The 21,732-nt window shown below is 38.6% G+C and overlaps 1 protein-coding gene across 10 annotated transcripts in view; it reads right to left on the minus strand.

Annotated features, from left to right (window-relative positions):
- FGFR2 (fibroblast growth factor receptor 2) overlaps positions 1–21,732 on the minus strand; it is a 115,673-nt gene that overhangs the window by 17,005 nt on the left and 76,936 nt on the right. For 3 of the 10 annotated variants that reach the window (XM_072624314.1, XM_072624348.1, XM_072624366.1), the window contains 4 exons: positions 21,160–21,304; positions 18,672–18,875; positions 3,940–4,090; positions 796–917 (listed from right to left, as the gene is read on the minus strand). In XM_072624314.1, coding sequence (XP_072480415.1) covers positions 796–917; positions 3,940–4,090; positions 18,672–18,875; positions 21,160–21,304 — 622 coding nt within the window. Of the gene's footprint in view, positions 1–795; positions 918–3,939; positions 4,092–18,671; positions 18,876–21,159; positions 21,305–21,732 lie in introns of all 10 variants that reach the window. The other 7 variants (XM_072624308.1, XM_072624341.1, XM_072624358.1 and 4 more) reach the window with 4 other exon arrangements.

Consider the following 21,732-nt stretch of genomic DNA (forward strand, 5'->3'; position numbering starts at 1 on the left):
TAGAAGCAAAGGAGGTGGACGGTTGGAGTAATCCAAGGCTCTTTCCTCTAATTTCTGTTCCAACAGAGTACAAGGTGAGTCAGGAGTTAACTTAATAGGTGACAGTCAAGTGCCATAGATGAAAGCCTTAAGTAGGGTTGGGAGGTTAATGCAGAAATGTTCAAACTCCCATTAAGCAGCTCAGCGTTTACATTTTTGGGTAATTGTTTAAATGTCCCAGAAGGATCTACACTACGAGCACTGGTGTTCATTTAAGTTCATTTCTGACTTTTTAAGTGATTTCTCCAACCAGCTTCACTCCCCTTTTCTCTAAAGCAAAAAACAAAACCTACGGCTAGTTGGTCCAATGTGTACCTTTCCCAACTCTGCATCCTAACATCCTCTTTAAGGTTGAAGTTTAAAAGTCTTTTGAAAATGCTGAATTTGTGGACCCCTTAGACCAACTGTTCTAACAACTTTTCAATTTAGTGCTAAGGTACTTTAAAAAAAAAAAAGATGAAGGAAAATAAAGAATTATTGTTGCCTGGATATGCTGCAATGGTTGAGGTAAAAAGCCACCAAATTCTAACAAGGCTATGCTTTACTTGTAAATATACACTTCTCAAGATAAATAGGCTGTCAGAGACACTGATTTATACTGAAAACTTCTCAACCTTTAGGTCAGCTATGTGCTCTCTGACCTCCTACTATGATCGAGTTCAGATGCTACAAAAGAAAGGTTCTTGATAGAGCTTGCTTTGCCCCTCTCCCCTCTCCCCTGCCCCGCCAAAGTTAACCCCCTTCCCTCCAACTCACCTTTCAACATCTTCACGGCCACAGTAACTGCTTCTTTAGGCTTGTCTTTGTCAATCCCCATGGCTTCTGCCATTACAACTTGCCCAAAGCAACCTTCCCCAAGGGGTTTGCCCAGCGTCAGCCTAAATGTGTAAATAGGGGATTAGCACACAGCATCTGGTGAAGGGATAGAGCTAGTGAAATTCCAGAACTAAATATAAAAATCTTTCAACAGCTTGCACGGAGCATTTATCATATGGAACTAATGAGACATAGGGTACACACTAGGTTTAGTATTTTCTCAGTGACGTTGTAAGTAAACGTCAATTACTGTGGGCCAGGCTATTAAACTGAAGCTTCAAGTTCTGTATTCATTAGACAGGGCATCCTTGTTAGTTAGCTGGTCAAGTCTGATTAAGGAGTTTCACATCCTGATCCAGTTCAGTTTTAGCATTTTGAGAATGTCCTAGAAAAAGGCAAGCTAGAGACATTTTCTTTTTCAGTTTTAAGGCCCCAGCAAATCAAGTTTGCTTTAAATTATGATCATTCAAACACAGAGAGATCAGAAGCACTGTGGGCATGTGCGTCTCAAATTCCAGTTGCCAGCTTGTTTAAAATGCAGATCTTAAACAAATTTCAACTGTGTCTGTCTGTAACTCTGCCGCTGGCGAGAAAAATAAAAACAAGGGACAGGGTGGGGGGCAGGGGGAAGGTAATTCTGTTTTGACACAACTCAGAAAAGCCTTAGATTTCAGTATAACAACAAAGATACTCCAAATTGGGACCAACAAGCATCTTAAGTTTCCAGGTTTGGAAGCTTTCTGCACTTCATGCAGATAGTTTTATATTGTCCTTAGGCCTTTCCGGAAAAACAACAGAAATAGATATTCCCTAACGGAAAAGCCTTTGGAATACGAAGGAATATGGTTTTGTAAGTTGAGCATAGAGTGGTAAAGAATCTAGCTACCAAGAGTAAGCAGTCTTTGACTTAAGTGTACACCGGTTTAAAAAGGGTCAACATAAAGACTGAAAGGCAGTATATGCTATGCTGAGGTCATTCTGCTTTCTTTCCAGAATTAAAATTGAATTTAACATCTTGGCAGAAAATAAACATTTGCATTGGAAAAATGGCTAATTTATGCCCTATTGCACTGTGGCTGTAAGTGTAACAATCCCCTCATTGTGCAAGTGTAGGCCCCCAATCTAATAAACGGTCTCTAAGTAGCCTTCTTTCATTAGAAATCAGCTCCAGCTACATTTTCTCTGAATTCTGTTTTTAAACCCCCAGTACTCAGATTTTCCATATTCAGTGTAACCTCTCTGTTAGGGCAAACCACATCATAGATTTGAACCTTCACTATCGATTATATTATAGGTGACAGCTACAATGACAGTCCAGCGAGCCAGTGTTTAACTGAATAATTATATTGTGTATATGATATCATACATGGAACTTTTAAGCTGGGAGGGACCTCAGAGATTGACCAGAAAAAGACACAGAGAGGTTTAATGCCTGGAGCAAGGTCACACAGGCAAGTCAGTGGCATGCTTAGGACTTGGACCAAGATTTGCCTGAGTCTTTCAGATATCTTTTCATTATATTACACTATCTAGGCAAATTCAAAGGAATTATAGTTCATAATAAGAGAACTAGTAATTATTTCCTTCACTTTTTAAATGCATAACTTGTAACTGCCCACTTTAAACCCTATTTCCAATGGTATAGTTGCTAAATGACAGATGTTTTCTACAGGTTGCTTTCAAAAATAGCATTACATGCATATATACATATCTATGGTTATATATATGCATATGTATGTGTACAGTCAATCCTCAACTTTTGTAAGGGTAACATTCCTAAAAATGGCAAGAAAATCAATAATGCAAATGTTGATAAAGTGAATCTATGGGAAATAGGGTGTGAGGTTCTCATAACCACCTAAAACTGTAATCTTTTGCTAGCAATTGCTGAAAATACACTTTTATGCATACAATTCCTATAACAAAACATTAATTTGGATAATATGCACTTTTTCTAACACAGTAACCATGAAATAACCCATAAAATGCAGGGGAGAGGAGAGGGAACCTGAAGAAGGTACAGGGATAATGATGTTAGAAGAACCCTCAAGGTAAATCTCTAATCTCCCTTTTAGCTCTGGTCCCCATGAGAAGCACATGCCTCAGACTGGATCTCCCAGCTCAGAACTCAGGTCCAGCTGCTTGGGTCTTGGGAGCATGGGCAGCAGGGGAGGTGAGAACCTCAATGAATCAGAGGGCAGGGAGGACCTCAGCTCATTTACCCACAAATTTAGCCTCTTTTCCAATTTTTCAATTCCCTCATTGTGCACTTGAGAGGTTACTTTAGCACTTTCTGGAGCAGATTCATGAATACTTTTATAAATACTTTCCCCCTTTTTCTGGGTATAAACTTGCCCATTGTGCCTCTCATTTTTTTCTCTACTAAGCAAAACCCCGAATTTGTGCAGCTGCCATCACAAAAGTGAAAATGAGGTTACTAATAAAATCACGTGGTGAAAGTTAAGTGTATGAATGTGGGAAGATTGGCTGTATATGTATAGGTATATATTACTGTTGGGAGACAAATCAGCTCTTGAAGGGTTTCTAGGTAAGAGTTAGTGAAATAACTATCTGCTTACTTCGTGTTGTTTTGGAAGAATTTGTTCACCTCCCAAAACCAGGAATTTCATTACAGGAAATAGTTCATTCAGCCCAGAAATAAGGTCAATATCTTTGCTTCTTATATTTCTAACATCAGTCAAACTCTAACACCCATGAAAGACTTAAAAGAGAGATTTGTTAAATTCCCCAATCTGTCTTCTGATCTTGTCATTCCATCTAGGTCTGTACTTGATTTATAATCTTGTCTATGGTGTGCCTGCAAGATTCTAAATTAGCAGGCCCAAGATATGTTCTGAAGAGTGGTATCTGGAAACATGAATTGTTTATGCTACAGACTATTTAACTCCATAAAATCTTATATGTAGTAGGTGCTTAATGAATAGCTTCCAGACGAATGTACTATATGTATATATCCACAAATATACATGTATATATAGGTATATAATGTAAAACCTTTGTGCTAAAAGACAGCTGTGGAAAGACAAGCTTGTTTCATATGATCTTTTCAGTAGAAATACTAACTTGTCTCTTGGAAATTCCCACTTTGGGTCCTCAGGCAATTCATACTCAGAGACCCCTGCCAACATTGGGGCATCAGCCGTTGAGGACAGTCGAGTTGTTATTCTCACCAAGGGTGTATTGGAGTTCATGGAGGAGCTGGAATCAGCAGACACCTGTTATTGGAATACAAGATACAAAAAAAACAGATGTAATTCTGGCCCAATCATCGAAATATGGTACTACAGAACACACTAGCCCAGCCAGATTGTAATTGTTAGAAAGAAACTAAAGGATAGTCAAAGCCACAAATTTAAGGCAGCTATGAAAACTTTTTTTTAAGGATAAAGGCCTCTTGTTAATAACTGTGTTTCACTAAAATTACATTACTGATACATATAGGACAGATGATACATATAGGACAGATGATACATATAGGACAACCTGTTCAAACTTTACTAAAAAGATTTGGCTTCTGTTCAATGTTTCCAGGTATATTTTGCAATTCCTCCCTTGCCATCATCATTAAAGCATTTTTAACTTGGCCACAAAATAGGCACTTTATAATTTCCATGGATTGCTTTTGATATTGTCAAATCATTAATCAATGCATTTGTGTGAGAAATTAGATTCAGATTCTTGGAAAAAGCTCATTTATCTGAGAGCTCCTTCTGTGTTATTGAAACACAAACCAAAACATCTCAGGGACATAGCCTTAGGATTTGAAATGTGAAAGATAGATGGCTGATCAGTTTTCTCTAACTCTCTTTATTCAAGGTAATCTGAGAGCCATGTGTTGTGAGATATTCTCAGATTTATCATACCAAATGCTTCCAACCATGACACACAAACTTTCTTGCTTCATCCCACCATTCCTTCTTGGGTCTTGATGACATAGGTGCCATTAAATAAAAATGGGTTGCCACTTGTCAACTTCAGTTTCAGAAACCAGCAGATTGTACACATGGAAGGGATGACCACAGAACTTCAGCTTTATTTCAATCACATAGGAGAAACTAATCCTGATCTGATTGGGTGAATTTTATATTTATCATGCCACTCTGTGGAAGCCTGTTGGATGAGTTCTTGTTGTTACTGGCTTTTCATGAAGCATAATCAATGCTTTCTCTTGATTTGGTTGCTGGGAACAGAAATAGTTTCAAGGACTTGCTGGGTGGTCACTTCTAAACATGAATGTTCTACTGAGGACAGTGCATGACTTCAGCCAGCTTAGGGCATGTTGGAGCTATGACTGTGAGCCACCAGTCTTATAAACAGATACCTAAGGGCTAGAAGTAGAGATTAAACATTTACACCAGAGCTTCACACAAATTCATCTCAGGTATGTTTCACATTAGCATTTTCCAGCTTTTTAATTATTTAGAGCTATGCTAGAAAGAGGAAAAAAAATACATCAAAGACTAACCCTACCTATACAGATTTGGCTAGGAGACATTTTTCAACTGGAACTGTACTGTTCCCACGAGAGGATCAAATGTTCTTATCCATCCCCTACCACTTCCTATTCACTAAACTTTGACTTAACTCTTGGCAAAATTAGGTGACCCTTAGTTGCTCGTAAGAACTTGAGACTTAGTATAAGATCAGAAAGGAACCTAGTTTGAAGGAAAAGACAGGAGTTAAAACATTCAATTCAAAGGATGGACTCTTATCAACAGTAGTGATTTTCTGTCATTTCAAATACAAATTGGTAAATTTCATACATTCCTACATTAATAATTTGCAGGGAGAATTCTCCATCACTTTTAAGATTTTATAACTTAAGCAACATACAAATAGTGCACAAGTAATACACTTTCACTTTTAGATACATAATCAAAAGAAAGAAAATATTTTAACTAGAATAATTAGGTTATAGATTATTAGAATAACTAGATTATATTATGTAAGGCTGCTTTTTAGTTATGAATTACTTTTAATCTTTATTTTTGTAATAAGAAGAACCCTTACCTTAAAACACAGAATTTTAGACTTGGAAGGGACCTTAGAGTCCAACTTCTTTAATTTATAGCTAGACAAACTGATATTTGAAGCGGCATGGCCTAAGATAATGACTGAGGGAAGAGGACTAAAATTTGGATTTCCTAGCTTTTAGGTCAGTTGGGGAATTTGGGGAGGGGTTGCAATTTTTTTGCCATACAATGATGCTTTTTTGATGATTTTCTTAATTGCTTTGAAATTGCCAATATACATAAAGTATTCCTGAAAGAAGGGGCAGCTAGGAAGCACAGCGGATAGAGTGCTGGGCTCAGAGTCGGGAAGACATCTTCCTGGGTTCAAATTCAGCTTCAGACTCTTACTAGCTGTGTGACCCTGGGCAAGTCATGTCTCCCTATTTGCTTCAGTTTCCTTATCTGTAAAATGAATCAGAGAAGGAGAGGGCAAACCACTCCAGTATCTTTGCCAAGAAAACCCCAAATGGAATCACAAAGAGTTGGACATGACTGAAATGACTCAACAACAAAATTACTGAAAGAGGATGACAGAGAGAAAATACTTTTGCAAAAAAAGACTACAATGCCACAAAATCTTTGAGTCTAAACAGGCTCCCTCGTGTCCCTTTAGGGAGATGAGCCGAGGTTTCCAAGTTCCCAGCATTATAGATCAATCTATATGTGTAAAAATACATAGGCTATCTAGTCCAACCCTGTCATTCTGGAGATGAGGAAACCAAGGTCCAGAAAAGCTAAATGACTTGCCCAAATTACAAAAGCAGCGAGCATCCAAGAAGGTATTTAAACCAAGCTATCTGACTCCAGAACTAGTGCTCTTTGTACTGTATGGCTTATTCAGGAAGGTTTACCATTTTAAAGATAAATTTTGATATCCCAATTAAAAAGTTTGGGGAAATGACTTAACTGAAAGTAGATAACTAATTTGGTCTTCCATGTAGACAAACATGTTTTCCTGGGTGACCAAGTACTCAAAATGTTTACTCCAAACTCCAATGCCTCCAGTATAATTAGCATGGCTATGTCACCCACAGAAATAATGCTTGAAGGATCTGTGATTTTATCGGTATGTGTACTGCCTCCACCAACACAGATTTCATTCTCTCAGTTTGGAAGATGTTCTTCTGAAAGTTGCTACAGCGAAAAATTCATAAGCCCTAGGACAATGTAGTGAAGAGCCAGCAGCTACTAATTTAGCTGAACTAGACATTACACAATAGATATACAAGTCTGACTCTAGGTCCACCTCTGTTGACTGCCTTTTTAGGTTGCCTCTGATAAGGCAACCTATCAGAGTCTTTTCTGCACTGGCATGAGAAGCAATACCACCTCCATGCCATTATGAGGCATCAGATTAGAACACTATTTTAGCATTCAATAGTAAATGTTTATTAAAATAGCTCCTATTTGGGGGGGGAGGGGTGTTGGTTATTCAACAAACATAGTACTTTGTTATTGAAAGGGCCCCCTCCTCAAAACTATCCTAAGATGTGTAATACAATTATCACCCTTATGTGACAGTAAAACAGTTAGAAAATGGAAGAGCTAGACCGGAACCTAGGCCTTTGGAGACTCCCAAATCCAATGCTCCTTCCATTAGACCATGGTGCAATTTTTCAGTTCTCATAGCTTCCTTTAAAAATTGGTCCTCCCCGTATTTGTAGCCCTTTTTATTAGTATAATAAGAGGAAATTATAAATTTCTTATTTACAAAACTCAAAATACCATTTAGCCAAAAAAGATCTTCCTTAGACCAAAGAAATTAAAATTACATGCCATAGCCCATTTGTCTATGCTCAGTGAAATAGCCTCTATTTCAATTATATTCTAATTTGACTGGCCAGAAAATGCATATGCTATATGGCATTATAAGGACCTGGATTACTCTCACTCAATATGACTATTTTCATGGTCTTTCTAGACACAGAAATCCAAGAATACCAGTCAAGAATACATGGGGCAAAACAAGCCTATTTTAAGTCATATTACACATTAATAATTAATAATACTTTCCTCATAAGATAACATGAAACTAATAAATTTAAGCCAGTCACACTCTCTTAGATCATGCTGAAAAGATGGATACAAATGGTGAGAGGTGGGGTTTATGGCCAAGGCAAGGGGATAAGCTAATTTCTCCTCCAGGAGACACAATGAAATGCAAAACATCCATCACTAACTGAAGAGAGTGTCTGGGCCATGCTTTGGCCACATCCACTAGGACTCATTGCCATCAGCACCTCCAACCAAAGGTAACCATGTGTGACCATGAGATCATAATAAAAAATGCAGGCATATCGGAGGAGATGGGATGCAGTAAAACTATATGGCAGTCAGCCAACAAGCCTTTATTAAGCCTTTACTTGATGGTAGCAAAAACTGTGTTAAATGCTAGGGATACAAAGAAATGCAAAAACAGTCACTTTGTTCAAGTGGTTCACCTTCTAATGGAGGAGACAACATGTAAGTAACTAAGTACACACAAGATATCTATTGAAGGGATACAAAGGAAAACATCCAAAGGGAAGTATAAGCAAAGAGGGGATCCAAAAAAAGGCCTCTGATGGAAGGTGGGACTGGAGATGAGCCTTAAAGGCAGCAACTGGGAACTAAGAAAGGGAGGCAAGGAGGGAGCAAGGATATCCCACAGAGTTAGGGGATAGAAGTATTGGTATACCTGGCCCATGGATTACAAAGTAAAAAGCAAAGTATAAGACTAGAAAGTAGGAAGGCACAAGGCTGTGAAAGGCTTTCAATACTTTATATCTGACCCTGGAAGTAATAAGGAGCCTTTGGAGTTCATTGAGTAGAAGGTAATGGAGCAGACATGCGCTTTAGGAAAAATCACTTTGGCAGCTGAAAGAAAGATGGATTGGGGAGGAGAGACTTCAAGTAGGGAGACCAGTGAGAGGTGAGGAGGGTCTGTCCTAGAATGGTGATTGTGTGAGTAGAGAGAAGATGATATAGATGAGAAAGGATATTGTGTTTCCCAAGTCCTGAAGAACTATGACAGATACAGGTGCCTAGATCAAGAAGAATTTCATAAGAAGGACAACCCTACCTGGCACTATTTAACAGGGAAGAGCTTTTGGTAGTTAAGCAATAAAAGAGACTAAAAAATTCATCTACTGCCTTGTGGTGGTTGTATCTGACTCTCCATGACCCCATGGACCCAAACTAGGTCAGACCCTTTATCCTCCACTCCCTCCTGAAGTCTGTCGTGTTTGTTGTTTCCATGTCATCTGCTGCTACCTGAGCCATGTTGCCACTCTTTTGTTTAAGACTGTAAAATACCAACAGTATGATCGCCCCAGCAGTCCTTCCAAACAATAAGGCCTGGGTCCCTAATTCCAAATACTAGAGATGGAAATCTTTAAGCTTTGCTATGGAATACTTCAATCTTTAGGGCTTTATTCATTGTGTTGTTCTTGTACTGGCCATCTTATGTGATATTGTGCTGTGATTATTTTTTTCAACGTAAATCCAAAGGAGTTGGTTGGGATTTCCCATTAAAAATTTTTTGCAGCAATTGCATTTTGATATTCTGCCCTTGAACGATTTAGCTATAAAAAGAATGTACAGACTTCTTGAATTTATTAACAAGAATTCCATTCAACAAACAACAAATATTTATTAAAATCCTGCTAAAGGCAAGGCAATATGCTAAGTACTATGGATACAAAGATAAACAAAAGAAATGACATAGACCATTCCCATAAGGAATGGGTGTGGGAGATATTACACAAATAATAAAAAATGGACTGTAGCTTAAACAGAATAAGTAAGACAAGGAATTAGAAAAGGGAAGGGGAAATCAACAAAGGCTATTATTTCTTCAATTCAATGAACTTTGAAGTGTGTTCATTAAATAGTGTTATTATATAATAATTTATTTGGGGGTGATATATTCAGTTTTCCTGGTTCCAATTGATGAATTTAGATACCAATATAGCCAGATTGATCATTTAACATGAATTTTTTTTTAAATTATTTCTTTTCCTTCTACTTCTCTTCCTCTGTCTTGCGCTTTTTTATTCACTTTCTGTCCATTTATTTTTCTGAATGCTTTCGCCATCACTTTTCTTCTTGTTATCTGACTACAGCAAATTACCTCTTGAGAGTAACAGTTCACTGAAAACTTTCGATATTTCCTAAAGACTGAATCTGACCCTGTAATCTAGAACTTAGACTAAAAGAGTCATGTAGTTAGTCTAGTTCATATACCAGAAAATGCCAGCATACAGTCATAGTAAGGACCATTCCCTCAGACTTACTTGACTTTCACTGTTCATGATTTTTCTACACTTCTGATTTGTATTTTCATACTTAATGATTCAGGATATGAATTTCACTCAAAATTGATTATTTATTCTCTACTATATTATATATTACCTATACTGATAAATATCTAACATACATATCTATGTAGAAACTAAAATGTATAAATGAATATATGTGTGTTTATATTTTGCGCACGTACATAAATGCTGAATAGTGTATATTTAGATAAATTTCTGTCTATATATAATTTATCTATTCCTATATACATGTCTATATCTACAAATGATAATAGACATACATATATACAACACAAATATATGTTATATGTACATAAACCTAAATGCCTACATATATCTATATGTGTGTATACATCTCACCCATGAAAGTCATGCTCTAGTATTTTCTTTTTAAAAAAATTTTGACAATTGGAAATGTTGATTACTGTCCTAATAAGGATTTCTTCTAAGAACCAGACTAGCTACCATTGCAGAGTCTAGTCAAATTACAATAATGCATGTAAAGCACCCTATATACACATAAGTGTATGTACAAGTTAAAGCACTCCAAGGATGTTGGCTATTACGGTTATTGGTAGCAGTAGTAGTATTAACATCGTTATTACCAACAGAGCATAGCCATTAAATGTTGAATTGTCTTAGCTATAACTCATGAATACCACATACCGACGACTACAGAAGCTTCAGTTTATATGGCCCACATTGTTGTAGGAAGTACTCATACTAAATAAGTCACAAGTCTTTCAAATATTGAAGTAGACACGTATCTTTACATACGGCTAGCTCTATCAACAGACAAATGTCATTACTTCCATAAGTCACACAAGACAAAAATAGAATGCTAAAGTGAAAAGAGATCTTCTAGGTCATCCAGTCCGACATCTCCCTTAGCAGGGAATCGCCTGAACATGGTCCTTCAATCTGTACTAGAAATCTTCCTGGGCTAGGAAACTCATTCTGCCCCACCAAGGCAGCCTGTTCTGTTAGAGAATTTTGCCTTATATATCTATAGAATCTGCCTCTCTACAGTCAAAACAAGGCTGATCCTTCTTCTGTAAGATATCTATCATGTTCAGGCCATGTTTTCTCTTCTCCAGGACAGACATCCCCAGTTTCTCCAGGTGGCCTTTGTGTGACATGTTCCTGAGACCCCTCACCATCTTGCCACCCCTCCTCTGGCCTTGCCTCCCCTCATTAATGTTCTTCCTAAATGTGGGATCCAAAACTGAACCCAGCACTACTTGTGGACTCTGACTAAGGGTCAAATAAAGCCAAACTAAGAGCCTTAAAGCTCCAAGTAAACGTCAGCTATTGTTGTGTTCATTAGAATACCCTCATTCTGGACGTCATGCCTCCCTCAAGACCACGTATGGCCCTCTAGGTCCTCAAGAAGTTCTTGAGAGCAGAGACCAGTTTTTTGGTATTTGGTTGGGTTTGTTTGGGGTTTTCTTTGGGTGGGGGGGGGGCAGTTGCCTTTGTATTCTCAATGTTCAGCCCAGTGTCTGACACATAGGAGGCACTTGATAAATTTATGTTGTTTTAAATTGACTCTAGTGGGGAGAAAGTTGTGGATTTCTATCGATATACCTACTGAAATATATTTTGAATCTATCTCTTCTACTTGTTTTTGAACCATGGTTTTTGCTGGTTGAGAACACTGAACAAGGAATGAGGACACCAGAGACCTAGCTCCTGCTTTGTCATTAACTTGCTATGTGATTGGCAAGCTACCTCTCTTTTCTGAGCCTCAGTTTACTTACTTGTAAAATAATATTAATAATAATATCTCATATTTACACAGTGCTTTAAGGTTTGGAAAGCACCTAATGAAGGGACTAGACTAGGTGATTTAAAATTTCCTTTTTAATGTGCTCTGATTGTAAATTCACTTTTTGTTGAGAGAGAGAGAGAGAGAGAGAGAGCAGGAGAGAGAGAGAGAGAGAGAGAGAGAGAGAGAGAGAGAGAGAGAGAGAGAACTACTATATTTCCTTTGATGTTTACAAGGCTTAGGAGATTATTTTCATTTATAGGTGATTCCATGGAATCCCATCTTCCCTCCTAGTTTCCTAATTCCTAGGGAGTCATTTCTGTTGTTCTACTTTAGCAAATCCCATCCTCTCTCTTGCCCAATTAGATTTCCTATTTTTTTTCCAGAAAGATCATGATCATCCCATGCCAGATTTTCCTCTTAAATTTATCTGCAATTATTTTTCTTCAATCTGGACTACCCCACTCTCTGCGATAGTGTTATTCAAGCAATTTCTAGAAAACCAAAGATATAGCTCTTGGAAGTTGCTTTCCTATCCCCTGATTTGGGCAGGAATATTTTAGTATTTATTTTTATTGTTTCAAATACAGCTTCCTCATTTTCTAGAATCTCTTTACCATGGGTCATAAATCAAGTTTTTCACAGGATACTATTCTCCTAGTCACTTTTCCTGGGAGATTAAGCAAGGTTTTGTGCTTTTGTTTTGTTTTAAAGGGTCATTCATGCCAAGGGATAGGGTTAAATACTATATTAAGATTTAACAAGCAGATGAAGAACCAGCAAAGACAGAGCACACTATATAGTGAGGACCATGGAAGGAAAGGAGGAAGAGGAAAAACAAAATTTTCACCATCTGTTAAAAAAGCACTTTTTCATGGGCCTGCCCAAGAGAGTCCCCCAACTTACATGAAATGGGAGCATTGCCCCCATTCCTAATCAGGAAGCAAAACAGTAGAGCTTCTTTTGATCTGACACCAACCTGCCCCCCAAATAAATGTTTTTACTCCCTCTGGGCAGCTGGCTAAGATAAAGGCTGGAGATAAAAGTTCAGGGGTTTCTTTTGGTTCCAAAACAAAAATCAAGCAACAAAACCTAGCAAACCAACAGGTTCTCATCAGCCTGGCTTCCTTCCCTTGACCCTGTTTTGTTAGGAAAACTGCTAATCTGCGGAAATAGCCACCCAGTCCTTGCTGTGCTGACTTATAATTTCTAACCAGTCCAAAATCAGGCTGGAAGGCCAAGTCACCAAGGCCTCTTTGCAGGGTTGGGGAGAGGAAAGTACATGGGAGGCTGGGGGATGGGGGCAGGCAAGGGGCTCAAACTGAAGGACAGATTCCAGTTAAATGATCCATGAAAACTCTTAACTACCAAAATATTTTCTACAACCAATGAGATTCTTCTCAGCTCAAGTTGGATTTTTTTTTTGACTGTTGGCTTACCCAAATAAAAGAAGGCCCCAAGATCATGTGGTGCCCAGCATGTTTCAGAAGTTAATTTTCTTAAAACAAGTTTCATTTTTAACATAATACATTTGATTATTAATCAGCCATCAATCAATGAAACAACAAGCATTTGTTAAAACACCTATGTGCCAGGCACTGTGTTAGGCACTGGAAATAGAAATACAATGAATGAAACAATCCGTGGGTCCCAGGTCCCTGTCACCTAAACCTTCACTCAGACTTTATAACCACTTTAATCCTTCATGTGTATTTCAGGAAAACTTTACCCTTCACTTCTGAGGGTTCCTCAGCTTGACATTTTCTGATAACCTGATCCCCATTCCACATTTTAACCTCTTCAAATATATAGCACCTTTACAGTTGGAAAAACTAAAGAGACAGAGATATAGAGAAAGACAGACAGAGAGAGACAGACAGACAGAATCTAGAGTCCTTTGAGGGCATTGTGTCTGGATTATAAAGGAAATTTATAATGTAGAGACACAAAGAGTGAGATGTTTAAAATCTCCACCCCATTTCCATACAGGGTCTTGGCAGCCCCAAGTGAACCTGATGTCCCTACAGAAAAAGCCTGTTCAACTAATCCAGCAGCACCACATGCCTCCTTAACAAACATCCTCTGTTTTCTTCTTTCAAATGATTTGTGAAAAATGCTCAGAAACCCAAGTCTTTTTTTTCTTTAACACATAGATGTACAGAGACTACCCAACAATGATGACTGACTGGCTGTCAGTGACAGGAGCAACCAGGCAACTTGGCTCCCTTGGTCTTGAACCTGGGAGACCCAGCAGCTGAGTTTATTAGAATCACCAGACTGACCACCATCTTTAGGATGACTCCTGTTATTCTCATTTAACACATTGTGTGCCAAAAGCACCAGAGAGGGTCAGGTGAAAGGAGAGGCAGCTACCCAAAAATGAGATATCTCTCTCTCTCTCTCTCTCTCTCTCTCTCTCTCTCTCTCTCTCTCTCTCTCTCTCTACCTCTCCTCTACCTCTCACCCTTCCATCTCTCCCTCTTCTCATCTCTCTCTCTGTCTCTCTCTCCCTCTCTCTGTCTCTCTCTTCTCCTCCACCTCTCACTCCTGTCTCTCTCTGTCTCTCACCCCTCTGACTGTCTCTCTCTCCTTTTCTCTGTCTCACACACACACTCACAAACACACACACACACACACATACAAGCTCTTTTTCCTATAGCATCACAACACTCTCAAAAGTAGGAGAGGATACTCAGAAATCTCAAATTGAAAAAAGCTCCTCCACAGAGAGTGGGAGAAATAATTTCCCCTTAAAAAATGCCAGAAACTGAAATGATTGCCTTAGCTCAATAAATCCAATGCATATAAATGAATTATAAGAAAGCAAAACTCAAGAGAGGATAACAATACATTCTGTTGTTCCAAACAGACAAAACCAACGTATGCTTCAGGAGGGGAGGATGGGAGAAGAGGTTCTTAATGATGAAAGGCAGTGTGATCATCACACATTAAGCTTTCGACTATGTAATACTGGATTAAGGATCCTATAGGTTACTTTAGGTGAATGGTTGCTATGAGTGGGCACGTTAAAAGGAAACACCTTACAAGCAGCCTATCCATTGGAGAGAGTAGGGCTTAATGTCACCTGATTAAAAACGAACCTGGAGACAGGAGCAAGGCATGCAAGGCATGCCTATGGTATTTTCCCTGTCATCAGCATATCTGCAGGCCATTCTAGTGTTTTTCATTCAGGCCACAGTCCAATAAACTTCTTTTATCTAGGTACCTGATATACATCTCCTTCTCAGGCTAAGTGGCTTTGCCTAAAAAGCTCTCTTTGTGAAGAACAATTGATGTATTATATTTTAATATATATAGTGAACGGAGATGTGTCAGCATTGCCTCTAATAAATTAACAATCGTGCAGAGGCTTTAATTTGGGGGGGGGGGGAGACTGGTATTGCCAGGATGATCACACCAGAGTGTCCTTTCGTCTACACAAACTATTCAACCATATTTAAAGACAACACAATTACACTCCAAATAAAATAAGTGGGAGCATTGTGAAGGAAGAGAATGGCCCCAAAGGTTCCCCACCTCCCCCTTCCATCCCTCATGAGGTAGAGTATAAGCAAAATGGCCAAAGTCTGAGTTGGGCAGTGCCACAGAGAAGTAGAAAAACAGCCAAAGAAAAAAAGAGGGGATGGAAACGAGTAGGATAGTTTCATTAGGCTGATCAATACCCCTCCAACATAGACATACATGTGCACACAAGGAAAAATTCAAGAATAACATGAATAAGACAGCATAAAAGAAAAAAAGAGACCTGGCTGCTCCCAATCCCATATCCCCTGCTGGAAGGAACCAATAGCTCTAGACCAGATACCAAATTCAGAAAGTGGCTATTTTGTAAAAATATAATTGCAGGAAAGGGTAGGAGAGATAATAACGTACAATCCCTTGGGTCCCAAAAGATTTAATTTTCTACTTTTCACAAGCTGGGTACAGCTAGTCCAATGAAGCTGCAAGAAAGGGTGACCAGCAAGAAGTGGCAGCACAGATAGCAATGGGACATGTGAGGAGAAGAGGAGATGGGAACCAGGGAAAAGAGGGCCCAGACACGGACTGGAACTTATCTGCAGTGTGTGCACACAATGAACCATATGGGGCATCTACACTGTGTACCATCTTCTTGTGACTAACTCCTTTTATCACAGCCCATGTGAGCTTTGAATAATCAGGGACCCTGGGTAACTGCCATATCCTACGTACTAAGAAATAACAGGGAATCCGTGAACTATAACTATGTGAAACTATGTCCATCCCAAAACTGGTGCACAAGCTGGTCAGTCATTGGTTCCTGATACCTAAAAATGGTGCTGCTATCACAAATATTAATCTCCTTCTTTTTAAACCAATTAAAATGCTGTTAATAACAAGTTATCAAAATTCTGTACTAACATTCAGTGTAAAAGAAAATGCCAGGATGAAATATTACTTCAGAAGGACAAGGACTATTCAGAGTGGGATTTGGGGTGGTCTGGCGATGGGTAACGCTATGCCAAAGCTAAGAACCCACTGTTTGCTAAACTTGATCATAATCTGTCCTAATTCCTTCTCCAGAAAACGTTAGCAGCTTCATCATCACCAGCAGAGACTTAGGAGAAGTCAAAGATGTGTTTGTCTATCTCAGTGACTATTTTGAAAAATATATTCCTTTCCTTGTAAAATTCAAAGTAGTTATATCATATAGTCAAATTGTTCTCAGAACTTATTTTCCCTAAACTCTATTATAGGGTCTAAAAAAAATTCTATATGGATAAGGAATAAAACATGAAATAAGTCCTTACTTCCATCTACCTGTGAAGGACTTTAATGACTTAATATATGAATAGAAACACTCTCATGTGAGAAGCAACTCTAAGCAGGAACACAGGGATAGATGTTATAGAGGCCAGAAGAAAAATTCCAATTCAGCATTTACGTAGTTCTCTGAAACTTAAAAACACTTTACATTCATTATCTCATTTCAGCCTCCATACAACCCTGTAGGGTAGATATTAGAGCTTTATTATCCTCATTTCACAGTTGAGGAAACTGAGGCTAAGTGAGATTAAACGATTTGCCTGTGGCCACCTGGATAGGATTTGAATGCAAGTCTTCCTGACTTCACATCCAGTACTGGGCTCCCTCTACTATACTGTGTTGCAGACAAAATTCCAAAATTAGTTGTGAGCTGCCACAAGAGGAAAAGAATCGCTCTAGCACTCAATCCACGGATGCATTTAAATGAGGAACTTTCATGTCAGAATCCCCAAATTCCAAAATGAGTCTGGGATCTCATCAATCTACATGGATAGGTATCCCCCCAACACAAAGATCACAGCCTATCCCCAGGCTTGCCCACTGAATGGAATAAATGCAGAATGAATGTGTTTCTCAATGGGTGGGGGAGGGACTGGAAAGAGGGAGGGAATTTGGAACTTGGTTTTTAAATGAACTTTTAAAACAAATAAAAGAGAAAACAATGAAAGAGAAAAAATAAAAAAAGAAATAAAAATATATTAGCCATGGGATGATAGAAAGTAAACAACAGTCCAGATCCAATTCTTGAGCATGGTCCCAGTTGGAAACAAATATCTAAAGGTACATTTCCTATACTAATTCCTATGCCCATCTATTGTGCAGTTTGACTTTAATAATAAAATAGAAATATATGGTCTGAGATGTTGAAGGGATTTGTTTTAAGCTATTCCCCCATATTTGTGTACACACATACACACACACACACACACACACACACACACACACACACACACTTCAGGAATTTCTTCCCAATATTATTTTTCCACCATGTCTAGTCCAATGTTTTAGGGTTTTTTTTTATTTTTATTTCCTATTAAAACCCAAAAGACTCATTGTTCAGTAATATCCTACTCTCTGTAACCCCATTTGAGGTTTTCTTGGCAAAATTACTGGAGCAATCTACCATGTCCTTCTCCAGATCATTTGACAGATAAGGAAACTGAGGCAAACAGGTTTAAGTGTTCAGGATCTTACAGCTAGTAAGTGTGTTTGTCCTTCATTGGCAAAGAAGACCATACCATCAGAGGAATGATGACATGACTTGCACTTGACTTTGTTTTGAGTGAGGGAGGGCTATGTAGGTCAGCAGCCTCACTTTCTCCTCCTGAACCATGTGGGTCCAGTAAGCAGGTATTCATCAGGATGACGGAAAGGGAAGGAAAAGGAAGGGAAGGAAAGGAAAGAGAAACTGTCCAGTAAAACCCAAGTCAACTGTGCATCTTTTGGGACATCCAAATTTACCTTCCTTTGGAGAGGAGAAGGAAGGGGAGGGGGAGGCAGACAGGAGGGAGGAGCTGAATTCCACCTAACTGGATCCCCATTTAGCCAGCTGCATCTACTCACAGGATTGTGTTCATCCTTCATTGCCGAAAACCATGCCATCAGAGAAATAATAATATGACTAGACTGGATCTAAGACTCCTGTCTTCCTGACTTCAGGTCAGGCACTCTACCCACTAAGCCACCTATCTCCTCTAGAAAAGGCTTAGAACAGCCTCTATCAAGGGAGAAAGCATGGCTTTAAGCCCCATAACACAACTTTATCTGCCACTAGGCTTTATTTCTAAACACATCCCTCCCAACCCCCCTGAATCTCAGGAGCAAAGACTAGAGGAAAAGAGAAGAAAACATCCAAATGCTGGCTGAGTAGTTTGGGAAAGGGTAAATTTCTTTAAACTCTTTATCTACTTTCTGTTACCTGTCTCCTCAAGGGGATGCGCTTGGTCAGCTTGTGCACAGCTGGCTGGCTGCTGAAGTCTGGCTTCTTGGTGGCTGTCTTCATGCGACACAACACAACCGTCACCACCATACAGGCAATTAAGAATACCCCTATGCAGTAAATGGCTATCTCCAGGTACTCTGGGGAAGCTGCAATCTCCTTTTCTCTTACAGGTGCTAGATTGCAAATCACAGAGGAGGAATAAGTAGGCCACATAGTTAGGACACAGTACTGACATTTGAAAATTCAGTTAAAGGAATCATACCCAAAAATGTCTATGCTCCCTAAAAGAGGCAGACTTAGAGAGACTTTAACACAAATTTACAAATATCCCAGGTCACCTGAGAGATCTTGAAATTTTCTCCTATTCTAACATTTATTCATAACGAAGATGAACCCTCATGGGTTTCCCATTTCACCAAGGGAGGCCCATGTCATCTTCCTTTTAAACTGCAGTAGATAGCTCTCCTTAAATTCAAAGCCTCTGAGTTACCCAGGATGAGTTACTGGGTCATATTTTATGAGCAATTACTTCTTCTTACATTTATAGCATCATCAAACCACCACATTGCATACACATATACACAAAGATTCTTCTGGCATGAGAGTGTCTAATGAACTGTTAAAAATAGACATTCTAAAACTTGAACTATGCTCATTTTGGTGCTGAGGAGGTAGAGAAAAGGCTTTGGTCTTGTATGTATTTGGACAGGCTCTCTCAAAAGGAAAAACTGACAGATAATTTATTCCAGATGAATACAACTATGTATAAAGAAGTGAATAAAATATTCATCTAGTTAAACTGGCCTAAAAAAGGTTTTGAATTCCTAAACATAATCCAGAGTATTATCCAACTGAATAAACAAAGAGAGTCAACATAAAGACTGAATCTTCTGCAACACAATTTCTATGAAATCCACGAAAACATAAAAGTTTGGAATACTTTATTAATTGCTAGCTTGGATAAACTCCATTTAATGGGGGTAGAGGGAGGGAAGATGGCATCCTGATGTCAACACAACCTTTCTCTTTAAAGAAAGGACATTAAAAGTTGATTCTTTATATGCATAGCATAACTACTTTATCATATAAATTTCATATTATGTCTGCTTCCTCCCTTCAAAATTTGCCATTCCATGGCAATCACTGGTCAAACTACAAGCAGAGTATTCCCAAATAGAGTTTGTCCCGTACCTCCTTCTTAGTTAATATTATATCATAGTCAAGCAGATCAGTTAAGAAAGGACATTTAATGCATTGCAGAACACAAGCACTGCATGGGAAAGCAAGCTCAAATTAGCAATGTCTTACTGTTTAGAGGCAAATGTTTAACATTGTAGATTCACAATGAAAGAGAAAATAGATGTAATGGAATTATTTAATAAATTTTAATCAGGAAAAAAAAAACAGCCTACAAGATAAGACAGAACTCTCAACAGCCAGCACATAACTTAACCATCAATTCATTTGCTGTAATGTAAAATAAACATGCAGCTAGGTAACCTTTATCTAATAATAAGAAATTAATAACTAGAGTAGTATGTCAGGAGCTAGCAAACCATAGACTGTTCAGTTTTTCAAAAAAGAAATACCAAGGCAGGTGCAGTTGAGCAAACAGTGATTATCAAGAAAGTTTGACTAGGATAGAGACATACTCAGATTAAATATTCAGACAGGCAACAATTTTTAGGCAATAAAGCATAATTGATGTTGATTTCTCTGCAGGGTAGAAATAACATCAATCCCAAGATGGCAAGAGCATGCTTTGCAGTAAAAGCAAATTAAGGATTCATTTTATTAAAACATGCACTGAGCCGATTCCCAAAGGTAGGTAACACACTGCTTCTGTATGCCCTCCACAAAGAGACCCTTTTTCACAGGGGACCTCAAAATTAACAGGTATAGTTTCAATGAAGAGGTTAACAAAAAAAAAAAACCAATTCAAAGCAACTTAAAGAGATGAGAGGTTAGGGGGAAATTTCCCCCGAAATGAGAAAAAATTATTTTAAATTTTTCAAAGTCATTTCTAATTCCTCCTTGAGGGAAAGAGGTGTGTGTGTGTGTGTGTGTGTGTGTGTGTGTGTGTGTGTGTGTGTGTGTGTAGAATTTAAACACTGATTTGTGACTTGATAGCTCACTAGATGCACTGAGAATTATTTCTTTCAGATTTCAGGTATGAAATTTACTTGATCAGAAATGCAATGGCATGTTTGCAAGCTAATTATTGGGGCAACTTTCTCATCTCCAATCAAAAAAAACATGTATATACATATATATTTATGTGTGTATGTATATATTTTATATGTACATATATACACATATTTTTTCCTTAGTGTTCATCATTATGAAGGAATAAAAAGGGCCATTTCTGGGACAGAAGCTGTGTTAATTTTGTAGCAATCAACCAAGAAAAGAGGAAAAACCACTGAAAGAGAGAAAGAGAGAGAGAGCGGTATATACCTGGCAGAACTGTCAACCATGCAGAGTGAAAGGATATCCCAATAGAATTACCCGCCAAGCACGTATACTCCCCAGCATCCTCAAAAGTTACATTCCGAATATAGAGAACCTCAATCTCTTTGTCCGTGGTGTTAACACCGGCAGCCTAGAAAAAAAAGGGAAGCAAGAAAAAAGGCTAGACAACATAGGAATGATTGTGGAAGGGGTTATGGAACCGCAAGGCACTGGCTGCCCCTCTGTCTTCAGCGGGTGCTCGGTCACCAGGAGATTCCGACTGGACCCCATCCACAAAGCCCGCAACCAAAAGGTGAAGATGTTTACCAAGAGATCCCAGCTCACCTCGGAGAGTAATCACCAAACAGCCGTCACCAAACCTAAACTCACCACGTAAACATGCATGCAATCAAATGACATGGAAAAATCAACCCACAAAGGTTCTTTTTTTTTTTGTGCTTTTTTCTCATTTTTGACTAGGGTGGTTTTAGAGCAGTGTCAGTCCCCAAAGCCAGGCTTACTTGTGGTACGCTTGACTGCAGTTATTCATTGTGAAAAGAGGAGAGAGATAAAGGGCTG

Source organism: Notamacropus eugenii, chromosome 1, assembly GCF_028372415.1.
Source record: "Notamacropus eugenii isolate mMacEug1 chromosome 1, mMacEug1.pri_v2, whole genome shotgun sequence".
NCBI classification, from domain to species: domain Eukaryota; kingdom Metazoa; phylum Chordata; class Mammalia; order Diprotodontia; family Macropodidae; genus Notamacropus; species Notamacropus eugenii.